This window comes from Neoarius graeffei, chromosome 9 (assembly GCF_027579695.1).
Source record: "Neoarius graeffei isolate fNeoGra1 chromosome 9, fNeoGra1.pri, whole genome shotgun sequence".
NCBI classification, from domain to species: domain Eukaryota; kingdom Metazoa; phylum Chordata; class Actinopteri; order Siluriformes; family Ariidae; genus Neoarius; species Neoarius graeffei.
The window spans coordinates 7,195,853-7,211,854 of record NC_083577.1 but is presented as its reverse complement, the minus strand read 5'-3'; the positions used below and the strand labels follow the sequence as shown (position 1 = coordinate 7,211,854).

At 39.4% G+C, this 16,002-nt stretch overlaps 1 protein-coding gene across 1 annotated transcript in view; it reads right to left on the bottom strand.

Annotated features, from left to right (window-relative positions):
• The window catches only part of kansl1l (KAT8 regulatory NSL complex subunit 1-like), a 120,061-nt gene that overhangs the window by 30,305 nt on the left and 73,754 nt on the right, over nucleotides 1-16,002 (bottom strand). Inside the window, exons 5-7 of the mRNA XM_060928588.1 lie at nucleotides 15,424-15,539; nucleotides 10,923-11,118; nucleotides 8,697-8,829 (exon numbers count right to left, since the gene is read on the bottom strand). Coding sequence (XP_060784571.1) covers nucleotides 8,697-8,829; nucleotides 10,923-11,118; nucleotides 15,424-15,539 — 445 coding nt within the window. The remainder of the gene's footprint in view (nucleotides 1-8,696; nucleotides 8,830-10,922; nucleotides 11,119-15,423; nucleotides 15,540-16,002) is intronic.

Here is a 16,002-nt window from a genome sequence, read left to right as displayed (position 1 = left end):
TACATTTTGATGTTCTCCTCCATAGCACTTTGTTGGATTCATGCCAGATTTGGTATACATGATGTCAAGATGTTGCTGATTTTGAATTATGAAGGGATTCGCGATATCTTGCAAGATGTTGAAAAGGCAAACCAATAAACTTACACTACCGTTCAAAAGTTTGGGGTCACCCAGACAATTTTGTGTTTTCCATGAAAAGTCACACTTTTATTTACCACCATAAGTTGTAAAATGAATAGAAAATATAGTCAAGACATTTTTCTGGCCATTTTGAGCATTTAATCGACCCCACAAATGTGACGCTCCAGAAACTCAATCTGCTCAAAGGAAGGTCAGTTTTATAGCTTCTCTAAAGAGCTCAACTGTTTTCAGCTGTGCTAACATGATTGTACAAGGGTTTTCTAATCATCCATTAGCCTTCTGAGGCAATGAGCAAACACATTGTACCATTAGAACACTGGAGTGAGAGTTGCTGGAAATGGGCCTCTATACACCTATGGAGATATTGCACCAAAAACCAGACATTTGCAGCTAGAATAGTCATTTACCACATTAGCAATGTATAGAGTGGATTTCTGATTAGTTTAAAGTGATCTTCATTGAAAAGAACAGTGCTTTGCTTTCAAAAATAAGGACATTTCAAAGTGACCCCAAACTTTTGAACGGTAGTGTATGTTAAGTCATGCAAACAGGAAATGTCATAAATTTGCCATGCATTGCCTGATATGGCTCAAACTTCACAGGTTATAGGATATGATGATTCTGATGATATCCACATGCCCAAAATGACCCTCTGGTATAGCGCCACCATTTGGCAACAGAAAGAGTGGCTTTTTCATCAACATCTGCAATACCGCTCTTAGACAGGTCTTCAGATTCATTCCAGATTTGGATAACTACATGTGACTGGTCACAGAACCAGAGGTGCTCAGGCCCTTCTTTGCATTTGATTTTAAAACCTCTTGTGTTGCCTTCAAACCTACCAAAAGGCCTGTTTTGCATAACAATCTTTTGGATTTTCAAGATTGAGTTTACATTCAAAAATATTTGAATGAATCAAAGCTTTGAGATGCAGCCCATGACAACAATCATGACAACAGCGTAAAATTATAATAGACCTAGAGCTCATCACTGCATAAAATTGCGAAACATCTTACAGCTTGACGAGGAAACCTGATGTTTTGGCTCTTCTGTGTTATCTAGTGAATGTTACTTTTAAATCTTCCGGATGTATAAGATAAGATATACAGTGAGTGTTTAAATAATACTGCTTACGATACAGCTGTTTCTGCAAATGCATACAAAATCATGCATCAAGTATACACCAGGCCGCTTCATGTCACAACCACACCAGTGTGAATTTTCCTATAACAACTTCCCACTGGTACATCAGTGCAAAAAATATTCCTTTGGTTTTAGTCGTTTATCTTACATTTTACTGGAAAAAAAAAAAGTTCAAATGTTCCAACAGTCTGATATTATAAATCTGGAATTTAAAAAAAAAAAAAGTAAGGCTTGGGGTCACAAAACATTTATAATGTCTATTTGGGGGTTTTTGCACACAAAGTTTTAGGAACTCCAGTATTAAGTGTTACTATAAAAATAATTATTTTATAGTATTTCAGTGCCTGTTTAAGTCTAACAGCCCACAGATCTGGGTTATTCGAAATAAGACAGGACTTTTACACCGGTCAGGCAAAATGCTGGTTTGGTCTTGTTTCTGTACTACAACAGTGTTTCTTGGTTGCATAAGCACATTTTTGGCTCAAGGTGCATGGAAAATAACAATCCATTGGCCCAGTGGTAATGTCAACACATTGTGGTGTGGTGTGTTTGTTTCTGAACCACAACAAAACTGACTTATTCTCAACAAACTGGCAATACACCGATGCGATACGGTTTGTGCTTTCCCCCTGAAGTAAAAATATTCTTTTCTAGTAGGCATATCAGGTGAAAATTCAAATTCAATCCAAACTGCTTGAAACTGCTCTCATTGAATTCAGAATTGAAATATGTTTATCCGTTCTTGAGATATTACAAATGAAAGACAGAAAAATAGCTTAATTTTTAGAAAACTGCCATAATATTCTGTATGAGGATCACATGGTCCAAAATGGGCTTAACGAATGAGTTCAAATGTTTTTTTCTTTTTCAAGATATTTATGGAAATTGGCAGGCACATAGATGGTTGTATACTGAATACAAACTTTGAAAAATTAGTCAAAACTAATGATGCAAATTAGTATTTAATTAGTATTAATTATGCTAATTAGGTTTAAAACATTAAATAGGTACACTCTCTTCTTCAAAGTTTCACCAAATGGCTTTATTTATGTAATATAAATCTTAGGCCCCGGTCACACCGCCCGAACTTTGCTGGAGCGTTCCTTGAACGGTAGGGAGGGGGGGCCGAATTTCGACAACGCTCGTCACCGCGCACAAAATGGGAAAAAAATCGAAAACACGGGCGTTGGCTTAGCGGTGCACCGCTGAAGCCGGCGTTGCTTTAGCGTTGGTTTAGCGGTAGCGAGCGTTGGTATAGCGGCGTTCTGCGCATGCGGGCTTTGGCTCGGCGGGGGTATAAAGTTGGTTTAGCGGCATACCGCTTGTGACTACGGAGCTGAACGGATCGTTTTGATACAAGTTCTGATAGATTTTTGATAGAAGCTCCACCATCAGCTTGTCATACAGTCCATGTTCAGGCTTTCTCAGTATCCACTGTCTGACCCACACAACTCTGTCTCTCCTTCTTCTCTCTCTTCTCCTTTTTTTTCTATAGTTAAAATTCTTATTACTGTTCTGTTGTCTGTATAGCTTTTCCCCTTTTTTCACTGTTGTTTAGTTGATCTTATTATCATATTTTTATCTATAAAAGTGTTTGTTATTAATATTATTATTTATATTACTTTATACTTTTTTATTATCATTCATATTACTTTATTTTTTGTTTATTGCTTGCTGTCAGTCAGATTATTTCTATTTTCATTATGTTTTTGCTGTCTTTTCCTTAATGTTATTATTATTTGCTATTATATTATCTTTATCATTATTTAAAAATCATTTAATATTTACTATTAATATATACAACATTTTACTTTATAATTGTTAGCCATAGGTACTAGTCATACTTTTTGAAATCAAATTTTATAATCAAATTCCAGTCTAGTCTATACAATGCATTTTCATTGTCTACTAGTCTAGTCAATTTAAGTCAATTTATTATTATTATTATTATTATTATTATTATTATTATTTTATTATTGTGGTTGTTATTATTATTATTATTATTATTTTCACCATTTACATAGTACAGTGAGTCAATATTAAGTCAAATCATAACGTTGCCATTGCTGTTTTACGTGTTTTAATGGGACCACAATGGAAATAAGTGCTTGCGCTTTCTTGTGTAATCCTGATTTTAATGTATTTTGTACTTCATTTTACATTATGATCGAATAAAATCAAATCAAATCAAAAAATCTGTCAACAGCTTGTTGCAATCTGAGGAGGTTCTGATTGTGCTGCTGGACTAGTGCACCAATCATAGCAAGTCTCTCAGCATCCATGGTGATACAGTTTTACTGTAACTTTGAGCAAATTCGATATAGATGAGGTCTGAACTCAACGGCAGCTCGATTCCAAATGAGCTCCTGGTCCATTTCTCCCCGTATTTATAGCTAAAGTCTGGTCCCGCTCCGACACCTCTATACCAACGCCAAACCAAAGTTCATCGCCGCCATGGATAGCTGCTTCAACGCCCGACACCGTTCCAGCAACCCCGTGTCCGCTCGTAAAACGCTTACAACCGCTCCACTGAAGTTTGTGCAACGTTTAATCGCCGCCCGGGCAACGCTGGCGAAGCAGCGGTGGTCCAGCGTTCAAGATTTCTGCGTTGGCCTAGCGGACCCAAGCGTCCACGAACTTGCGTCTAGCGGTGCCAAACTTTGACTGGGCGTTGGTGGAGCGGGGCTGAACTTTGCCGGGGCGGAAAATTGCTCCCTCCTCACCGCTCGCAATATTTTGTGCAGCTCAAAACTTTCGGAGCGGTAGCAGAGCCCCTCGAGAAACATCAGCGGTGGCCGAGCGTATACGGCGTTGCTTTAACGGGGGCCAACTTTTGTTAACGGTGGTGAACGGTTACGAGCGGTGATGAATTTTTTTCACCGCTCCAGGAACGCTCCAGCAAAGTTCGGGCGGTGTGACCGGGGTCTTAATATGATCTTAACTCTCATTTATACATCACAAAGAAGGATAAATCAATGTTAATTATAAAACATGCATAAATAAATGTTGAATGCCAGTCACATCTACCATTCTCTATCAAAATTAAAAAGTAATGAAAGATTATTTCTAATACTCTCTTTGTGCTCTTTCAGCCTTTGTATTTCTAAGTAGGCCCTACAGTACTAGTGTTTATATGAAAGAATATAAATTATTATTTTGATTAATATTCACAGCTTTCAAGGCGAACCTCGAAAAACTGTGAGCCGCATCCAATAAACAATTCATATTAACTGAACTGAAATTGACACTCGCGTTTCTGATTTTTTAAATCTCATTCCGACCACTAAGATCTCAATATTTTTCATCGAAACAACCACAGTTATATTCTAAAATAGTTATTTATTTACATGAATCAGTTTGATTTGAAAAAAATAAGTAGGTAAAGCTATGAAAACTCACTTCAAAATCTCCCATGAAGCATAACATCAAAACGAGCAGACGGAAAATTTTGCTGAATACGTCATCAGAAACAGTGAGAGTGAGAGAACATCCCTATAAAAGTTATCTGATTGACATTCATGAGTAACCCAGTCAGAAACTGATCAGAAGAGAGAGAGCCTGACCGCTTTCCCGAGACTCAAAAAGCACCGGCAGTTTGCTGACGTCACGCGAGCAGAGTTTTTACTCTGTTGTACCAATTTCAACCTGCCATTACTCCCAAAGTACTGAACAGATCTTAAAGGAACAGTCCACCGTACTTCCATAATGAAATATGTTTTTCTCTGAATTGAGACGAGCTGCTCCGTACCTCTCCGAGCTTTGTGCGACCTCCCAGTCAGTCAGACGCGCTGTTACTCCTGTTAGCAATGTAGCTAGGCTCAGCATGGCCAATGGTATTTTTTGGGGCTGTAGTTAGATACGACCAAACTCTTCCACGTTTTTCCTGTTTACATAGGTTTATATGACCAGTGACATGAAACAAAGTTCAGTTACACAAATTGAAACGTGGCGATTGTCTATGCTATGGAAAGTCCGCACTATAATGACAGGCGTACTAACACCTTCTGCGCTGTCGAAGCGCAGTGTCGAAGTGCGGACTTTCCATAGCATAGAAAATCGCCATGTTTCAATTTGTGTAACTGAACTTTGTTTCATGTCACTGGTCATATAAACCTATGTAAACAGGAAAAACGTGGAAGAGTTTGGTCGCATCTAACTACAGCCCCCAAAAATACCATTGGCCATGCTGAGCCTAGCTACATTGCTAACAGGAGTAACAGCGCATCTGACTGACTGGGAGGTCGCACAAAGCTCGGAGAGGTACGGATCAGCTCGTCTCAATTCAGAGAAGAGCATATTTCATTATGGAAGTACGGTGGACTGTTCCTTTAATGAGATGAATTTCTTTGGGAAGCAGAGATTATAAGCTTTTTAATGATAGCATTCATGATAGAAAATATTCAAGAGTTAAGCAATGACTCAAATGAGCATCTGCATGCACAATTTTAACAACATGGCCAGCGAGCATCTGATATGCCTATTTCTAGTCATCTAAGATTACATTATCTGCAGCAAGATTTATTCTTTAAGCAGTTTCCCAAGTTATCATTAAGATTCTGATTTTGTTCTCTTGTCCCTTGTTTTTTCAACCACTTATACATTTGGATCTGAACTATGGCATCAGAAAAAAGATGAAATGCAATCATTTGAAGACATTTTCCCACTCAGCTGAGTGGCTTCATCAGTTTTAGGTCTGTAATGCCACTCATCATCTAGTGAAAGTGCTGCCCTTACGTTATTAGTCTGCTCCTTCCAGTCTGATGATTGTCATGTGAACACATGGAGGATCAAGTGCCTGTGAATTTCCATCTAATCAGCAATCCAGTTGTTCTGAGCCCACAGAAGTCCACATTCATATGCACATTTATTACCATTACGTGTAAGTGCAACACGTGTTAACATACAGAGCATTTGCAGGATTCATCAAATCTAATTTCATGCTTTGAAGAAATGTTTCAATGCAGCTTTGAGAAACTTATCACACCAATAATGCTATGGATGTGAGCTCAACAGCAAGTAGGAAAAGAGACCATCAATGACGGTGTAGCTCACTCCGGCCCCGTCTAGTCCAGAAGAAACAATCTAAAGTGGGCCACCTTGTGCAATAAATGTTGCAAGCTATGTACACTATATACAAGTTATATACAAGCTATACAGTTAGGTCCATATATATTTGGACACTGACACAAATTTTGTTTTTTTTACCTGTTTACTGAAACATATTCAAGTTATAGTTACATAATGGACATGGACATAAAGTCCAGACTTTCAGCTTTCATTTGAGGGTATCCACATTAAAATTGGATGAAGGGTTTAGGAGTTTCAGCTCCTTAACATGTGCCACCCTGTTTTTAAAGGGACCAAAAGTAATTGGACAATTGACTCAAAGGCTATTTCATGGGCAGGTGTGGGCAATTCCTTCGTTATGTCATTCTCAATTAAGCAGATTAAAGGCCTGGAGTTGATTTGAGGTGTGGTGCTTGCATTTGGAAGATTTTGCTGTGAAGAAAACATGCGGTCAAAGGAGCTCTCCATGCAGGTGAAACAAGCCATCCTTAAGCTGCGAAAACAGAAAAAACCCATCCGAGAAATTGCTACAATATTAGGAGTGGCAAAATCTACAGTTTGGTACAGCCTGAGAAAGAAAGAAAGCACTGGTGAACTCATCAATGCAAAAAGACCTGGACGCCCACAGAAGACAACAGTGGTGGATGATCGCAGAATAATTTCCATGGTGAAGAGAAACCCCTTCACAACAGCCAAGCAAGTGAACAACACTCTCCAGGAAGTAGGCGTATCAATATCCAAATCTACCATAAAGAGAAGACTGCATGAAAGTAAATACAGAGGGTTCACTGCACGGTGCAAGCCACTCATAAGCCTCAAGAATAAAAAGGCGAGATTGGACTTTGCTAAAAAACATCTAAAAAAGCCAGCACAGTTCTGGAAGAACATTCTTTGGACAGATGAAACCAAGATCAACCTCTACCAGAATGATGGAAAGAAAAAAGTATGGTGAAGGCGTGGTACAGCTCATGATCCAAAGCATACCACATCATCTGTAAAACATGGCGGAGGCAGTGTGATGGCTTGGGCATGCATGGCTGCCAGTGGCACTGGGTCACTAGTGTTTATTGATGATGTGACACAGGACAGAAGCAGCCGGATGAATTCTGAGGTATTCAGAGACATACTGTGTGCTCAAATCCAACCAAACTGATTGGTCGGCGTTTCATAATACAGATGGACAATGACCCAAAACATAAAGCCAAAGCAACCCAGGAGTTTATTAAAGCAAAGAAGTGGAATATTCTTGAATGGCCAAGTCAGTCACCCGATCTCAACCCAATTGAGCATGCATTTCACTTGCTAAAGACTAAACTTCAGACAGAAAGGCTCACAAACAAACAGCAACTGAAAACCGCTGCAGTAAAGGCCTGGCAGAGCATTAAAAAGGAGGAAACACAGCGTCTGGTGATGTCCATGAGTTCAAGACTTCAGGCAGTCATTGCCAACAAAGGGTTTTCAACCAAGTATTAGAAATGAACATTTTATTTACAATTATTTAATTTATCCAATTACTTTTGAGCCCCTGAAATGAAGGGATTGTGTTTAAAAAATGCTTTAGTTCCTCACATTTGTATGCAATCATTTTGTTCAACCCACTGAATTAAAGCTGAAAGTCTGAACTTCAACTGCATCTGAATTGTTTTGTTCACAATTCATTGTGGTAATGTACAGAACCAAAATTAGAAAAATGTTGCCTCTGTCCAAATATTTATGGACCTAACTGTATATAGAAGCTATATACACCCTAGGAATACCAACCTATTTGCCAGAAAGAATCAAAAATGGCGAGGAATTGATTGAGAAAAAGCGATTTTTGTTGAACTGCTCATTAAGGCTTAATTAGTCCATAACTTCATTAATAATTGTAATTAAGCAAATCTGGGTAGAAGTTATATGCACCCTAGGCACCCCTACCTTCATGCCAGAAAGAATCAAAATTAGTGAAGAATTGAGGGAGAAGAAGCGATTTGTGTGGAAACTACGCGTTAGGGCTTAATTACTCCATGTCTTCATTATTAATTGCAATTATGCAAATTTGGGTAGAGGTTATATGCACCCCAGGCAGACCTACGTTCCTGCCAAAAAGAATAAAAATCGGTGAAGAACTGAGAGAGAAGAAGCGATTTTCGTGAAATGTGGACGACGGACAACGAATGATGGCATAAGCTCATCGCCTATCAGCTGGATGAGCTAATAATTCAAGTGTTCTCCTAAATCTCCTAAAATCCAAGGAACACTTCCATTGTGATAATGTAATATGAGTCGAGTCATTCTTTTGCTGAATCAAACCTCTCTGTCTCACACACACACACACACACACACACACACACACACACACTCACTGTTTGGCTTGAGCATGCTGTTAATTGTGTTGCTTTGGTTGTTTGTGTTGTTGGAGTAAACTGGGTCTGAATACACACTGATGGGATCACAGGAAACAGAGCTTGAGCACCGGTAGGTTGAGGAGTCTGCTCCCTAATAAGTGAAAAAAGAGAGAGTGAGAGAGAGAGTGCATCAGAAAACAGTAGAGTGTAGCTGTATGCTTTAAAATAATACTTCAGAATGACTGTGTGATTATTTTGACACGCAATTCACACTATAATCATTGTTTTAGCTACATGCACTAACCTTATAGGTCTTGTGAAAAAAATTTATAAATAAAGCAAACTTCACAACACCAGCCATGGCAAAAAGAAACTGTGTACATTTCTTAATAATAATAATAATAATAATAATAATAATAATAATAATAATAATAGGTTTATGCTGTCTAACACTTCCTCAAATTAAGAAGAAGACACTGAGACACTGTATTCTCTGTACTGATCCTCTGAGACTTTTAGTGCTGAAGATGAGTGAAGTTACTTAGAGAAATGCATTTGACGAAGACTTCTGCTTGAAAGTTTGTGAACCCTTTAGAATTTTCTATATTTCTGCATAAATATGACCTAAAATATCATCAGATTTTCACACAAGTCCTAAAAGTAGATAAAAAGAACCCAGTTAAACAAATGAGACAAAAATATTATACTTGGTCATTTATTTATTGAGGAAAATGATCCAATATTACATATCTGTGAGTGGCAAAAGTATGTGAACCTCTAGGATTAGCAGTTAATTTGAAGGTGAAATTAGAGTCAGGTGTTTTCAATCAATGGGATGACAATCAGGTGTGAGTGGGCACCCTGTTTTATTTAAAGAACAGGGATCTATCAAAGTCTGATCTTCACAACACATGTTTGTGGAAGTGTATCATGGCACGAACAAAGGAGATTTCTGAGGACCTCAGAAAAAGCGTTGTTGATGCTCATCAGGCTGGAAAAGGTTACAAAACCATCTCTAAAGAGTTTGGACTCCACCAATCCACAGTCAGACAGATTGTGTACAAATGGAGGAAATTCAAGACCATTGTTACCCTCCCCAGGAGTGGTCGACCAACAAAGATCACTCCAAGAGCAAGGTGTGTAATAGTCGGTGAGGTCACAAAGGACCCCAGGGTAACTTCTAAGCAACCGAAGGCCTCTCTCACATTGGCTAATGTTAATATTCGTGAGTCCACCATCAGGAGAACACTGAACAACAATGGTGTGCATGGCAGGGTTGCAAGGAGAAACCCACTGCTCTCCAAAAAGAACATTGCTGCTCGTCTGTAGTTTGCTAAAGATCACATGGACAAGCCAGAAGGCTATTGGAAAAATGTTTTGTGGACGGATGAGACCAAAATAGAATTTTTTGGTTTAAATGAGAAGCATTATGTTTGGAGAAAGGAAAACACTGCATTCCAGCATAAGAACCTCATCCCATCTGTGAAACATGGTGGTGGTAGTATCATGGTTTGGGCCTGTTTTGCTGCATCTGGGCCAGGACAGCTTGCCATCACTGATGGAACAATGAATTCTGAATTATACCAGCAAATTCTAAAGGAAAATGTCAGGACATCTGTCCATGATCTGAAGCTCAAGAGAAGGTGGGTCATGCAGCAAGACAACGACCATAAGCACACAAGTCGTTCTACCAAAGAATGGTTAAAGAAGAATAAAGTTAATGTTTTGGAATGGCCAAGTCAAAGTCCTGACCTTAATCCAATTGAAATGTTGTGGAAGGACCTGAAGCGAGCAGTTCATGTGAGGAAACCCACCAACATCCCAGAGTTGAAGCTGTTCTGTACGGAGGAACGGGCTAAAATTCCTCCAAGCCAGTGTGCAGGACTGATCAACAGTTACCGCAAACGTTTAGTTGCAGTTATTGCTGCACAAGGGGGTCACACCAGATACTGAAAGCAAAGGGTCATATACTTTTGCCACTCACAGATATGTAATATTGGATCATTTTCCTCAATAAATAAATGACCAAGTATAATATTTTTGTCTCATTTGTTTAACTGGGTTCTCTTTATCTACTTTTAGGACTTGTGTGAAAATCTGATGATGTTTTAGGTCAGACTTACGCAGAAATATAGAAAATTCTAAAGGGTTCACAAACTTTCAAGCACAACTGTAGGTGCTGGTGTACACACACACACACACACACACACACACACACACACACACGGAGAAAATCTGTGTGACCTGTTGTGTGACTAGTGATTGGTCCATGATGAAGAGGCAGGGCTTGTGATAAATCAGCAAAGGCCGAGTCCGTGCACACACACGAGTGGCGTCCGCCTGAGACGAGAGCTGACCTCGGTGACACACACGTCTCTTCTTCTGATCTGTCTTGCTTATACACATGGTTCTGGGTTCCAAGAACACATCTTTCACATGGCTACATATGAGGGAGAGACAAAGAAATAACAAATCCACAAAATCTATTACTAATAAAAATGGATTAAAATATGCAGTGTTAATTAACAAATAAAGTGGTACAGAGGTTGATATCTTCAAAGCAGATATTTATATAATATTTCAGGACGGAGCCTCCAGTTTCAGAGCTCTGTACCAGTCAGTAGAAGTCACAATAACATGACAAGCTGAGTTTTTCTCTTCTTAACTTCAACTTGAGGAATTTCTTATCTGAATATCACAATGACTTTCCTCAGGAGTCTAAACACCAGGGTCCCAGACACAAATAAAGCTTTTAACAAAAAGAGCAAGAAACTGAAAGTCTCTTCATGACCACTGTCATTTTCGCAGATCTTTTTAAAATTCTTTTTTATTTTTACTACTACTATTATTATTATTATTACTACTACTAGTAGTGGGCGGCACGGTGGTGTAGTGGTTAGTGCTGTCGCCTCACAGCAAGAAGGTCCTAGGTTCGAGCCCCGTGGCCGGCGAGGGCCTTTCTGTGTGGAGTTTGCATGTTCTCCCCGTGTCCGCGTGGGTTTCCTCCGGGTGCTCCGGTTTCCCCCACAGTCCAAAGACATGCAGGTTAGGTTAACTGGTGACTCTAAATTGAGCGTAGGTGTGAATGTGAGTGTGAATGGTTGTCTGTGTCTATGTGTCAGCCCTGTGATGACCTGGCGACTTGTCCAGGGTGTACCCCGCCTTTCGCCCGTAGTCAGCTGGGATAGGCTCCAGCTTGCCTGCGACCCTGTAGAACAGGATAAAGCGGCTAGAGATAATGAGATGAGATGAGATGAGATGAGACTACTAGTAGGAGTAGTAGCAATGACAGGCCATTTTTTAAAGTAGTTGTCATCGTGTTATGCAATGTATTAAATTAAAGAGTATGAAGTGCTGAATTGAAAACTTTAATTTTGTAAATATGTCTCAAGAACCAAAGTTATGAACATTTGAAAATCCAGTTTTTTGAAAATAAAACTTCAATTTCTGTCTGTTGTCGTGGTCACAAACCAGCAATCCTTTGTGTTTAAACATAAAAGCCAGAATTTACCAGGTATATTCACTTTTAAATTGTGGACACCTAGCGTGACTAATGATGGTGGTGCTCGAATCTGCTGTGTATAAGAGGGTCAAACTTTTGTTAATTCTCTTCAAAGCAGTATTACTGATATGTATATACCTTCTCATTGTTTCTCCTTGAAAAATTTTTTTTGAAAATCATTTATTTTGCGGGAGGATACAAAATTTTCCTCAGTGATCTGATCTTTCATGGGCACGAGACATCAAAGTGTTCAGCCAATTTTATTGGAAAATTGAGTCAACATGAGATATACAGTGCCTTGCAAAAGTATTCATCCCCTTTGGTGTTTGTCCTGTTTTGTTGCATTACAAGCTGGAATTAAAATGGATTTTTGGAGGGTTAGCACCATTTGATTTACACAACATGCCGACCACTTTAAAGGTGCAAATTTTTTTTTTTTTTTTTATCGTGACACAAACAATAATTAAGATGAAAAACAGATATCTGGAGTGTGCCTAAGTATTCTACCCCCCGGAAAAGTCAATATTTTATAGAGCCACCTTTTACGACAATTACAGCTGCAAGTCTCTTGGGGTATGTCTCTATTAGCTTAGCACATCTAGCCACTGGGATTTTTGTCCATTCCTCAAGGCAAAACTGCTCCAACTCCTTCAAGTTAGATGGGTTGCGTTGGTGTACAGCAATCTTCAAGTTATGCCACAGATTCTCAACTGGATTGAGGTCTGGGCTTTGATTAGGCCATTCCAAGACATTTAAATGTTCCCATTTAAACCACTCCAGTGTAGCTTTAGCAGTATGTTTAGGGTCATTATCCTGCTGGAACATGAACCTTTGTTCCAGTCTCAAACCTCTGGCTGACTCAAACAGGTTTTCCTCCAGAATTGCCCTGTATTTAGTGCCATCCATCTTTCCTTCAATCCTGACCAGCTTTCCTGTCCCTGCAGATGAAAAACATCCCCACAGCATGACGCTGCCACCACCATGCTTCACTGTAGGAATGGTGTTCTCAGGGTGTTGGGTTTGCGCCACACATGGCGTTTCCCATGATGGCCAAAGAGATCAATTTTAGTCTCATTTGACCAGAGAATCTTCTTCCATGTGTTTGGGGAGTCTGCCACATGCTGTTGGGCAAACTCTAAACGTGTTTTTTTTTTTTTTTAAGCAATGACTTTTTTCTGGCCACTCTTCCATAAAATCCCACTCTGTGGAGTGTACGGCTTAAAGTGGTCCTATGGACAGATACTCCCATCTCCACTGTGGATCTTTGCAGCTCCTTCAGTGTTATCTTTGGTGTCTTTGTTGCACCTCTGATTAATGCCCTCCTTGCCTGATCTGTGAGTTTTGGTGGGCGGCCTTCTTTTGTCAGGTTTGTAGTGGTGCCATATTCTTTCCATTTTGCTATAATGGATTTAATGGAGCTCTGTGGGATATTCAAAGTTTGGGATATTTTTTTATAACCCAGCCCTGATCTATACTTCTCCATAACTTTGACTCTGACCTGTTTGGAGGCTCCGTGGTTTTCATGTTGCTTGCTTAGTAGTGTTGCAGAGTCGGGGTCCTTCCAGAACAGGCTGATTTATACAGACCTCATGTGACAGATCATGTGACACTTTGGTTGCACACAGGTGGATCTTAATCAACTAATTATGTGACTTATGAAGTGAATTGGTTGGACCAGCTCTTATTTAGGGGTTTCATATGAAAGGGGGTGAACACTTGTGCACACTCCAGATTTCTGTTTTTTCATCTTAATTATTGTTTGTGTCACAATTAAAAAAAAAAAACAAAAAAAAAAACAATGTGCACCTTTAAAGTGGTAGGCATGTTGTGTAAATCAAATGGTGCTAACCCTCCATAAATCCATTTTAAGTCCAGCTTGTAATGCAACAAAGGGGGATGAATACTTCTGCAAGGCACTGTATGACCACTAGATAGGAATCATGAGTTTCAAGCTGATTGAACCAACAGTGAGCTAGCTGGAAGTAACAACAAAACAAACAGACCAGTGACAAATATCACTAAAAAATTCAAGATGGCGGTCCCCGTGAGTTTGGTGTATTGTATCACACAATGTTAAAAAAATGCTTAAAATAAAAACTCATCATAACGCCGCACAAAATTAACAATATATTCAGTAAATATTTATTCTTGAATTGTCTTATGTACATTAAACACTTTTAAATGTCTTTAAAGGCCAAACGAAAACATACTGTTCTCCTATACAAACGTATGGGAGGTTCATCAACACAGCGGCATGCTGTCATTACTATTATTTGCGTCAGTAGTAACAGAAGTGGTGGTGGTCGTCCTATCATTGAGTTCCATCCATCCATTATCATAGGAATGACACCTTGAGACAAACAACCATTCACAGTCACATTCACACCTATGGTTAATTTAGAGCCACCAATTACCCTAACCTGCATGGCTTTGGACTGTGGGGGAAACCAGAGCATCTGGAGGAAGCCCACACAGACACGGGGAGAACATGCAAACTCCACATAGAAAGGCCCCTGTTGGCCACTGGGCTCAAACCCAGAACCTTCTTGCTGTCAGGCAACAGTGCTAACCACTACACTGCCCCCATCATTGAGTTTGAATTTAAAATAAAAAAGACAATAAAAATGGAGGAGAAAGAACCTAGTGCTAGAACCTGGAACACTCAAGAACCATGAGCTAATCTAAGCAGCTGACAAAAATGAACATGGAAGAGTCATCAGAAGGAAAACTGACTTGTGACCTTATCCCAAAAATCAACATCTGATGTATTCAAAACAACACTGAGATAAACCAGAGGCATTTTGGAGACTGATGAAATTAAAACTCAACACTCTGACCACAATTACCAAAGGTATGTCTGGAGAAAAAAAAATAAAAGGAGTAACATTTGATGAAAAGAACATATTGCTGATTGTTAAGCATGAGGTTGGATCTATTATGCTTTGGGGTTGTGTGGCAGCACAGGAAACATTCCACAGACAGATGGAAGAATGGATTTCAGTAAAAATCTGCAAACTCTGGAAACAAATGTAATACAGTTAGTCAAGAAACCAAAGCTGAAAAGAGACCGGCTTCTACAACACGTCAGTGATCGAAAAAACACACCTCAAAATTTCCCATGCAATACTTCATGAATTTCAGAATGGCCCTCACAGCCATTTAACTTGAACAGCATTTAAAACCTGTAGATGAATCTGAAACATGCTGAGACAGAGAAAGGGACACAGCGGATGTCGTGCTGACCTGTTAAAGGGTCTTTTTCTTGAGCCTCTCCATTCTCTTTTAGCTACAGGACAGTGTGAAGGCAAGTCACTCAGAGGAGCCATCAGACTGTTCACTATCTGACTCAGCTGGGCACTCTGCACACAAACACAAACCACACTTAAGACATTACAGCACACAGCGCAGGAAAAAAATCATTGACAAAACATATTTATTTTATCAATAATTAAATTATGAATCCATTCCTAACAATAACAGGTGTAGACCTGCCACTCCTGAAGAGTTGTAATGATTTGTCCATGTCAGGAAATGACAAGAAATGCAGTAAACAGTACACACATATATACGGTAATCCTTTCGCAAATCATTTGTCTAAAATCCCTCATTAGGATAAATACAGAGGTGATTACAGGAAATCGCATACACTGATTGGTCAAGAAATTTGGGCGATTTCTCAATAATCACCTCGAGCGACTTGGCAAAATGGTGGCCAATCGTTTTATCATCGTAAGTGAGGAAGAATTACAAACGAGACCGTCAATGATGGCGTAGCTCACTCCGGCCCATCTGGTCCAGAAGGACCAATCTAAAGTGGGCCAC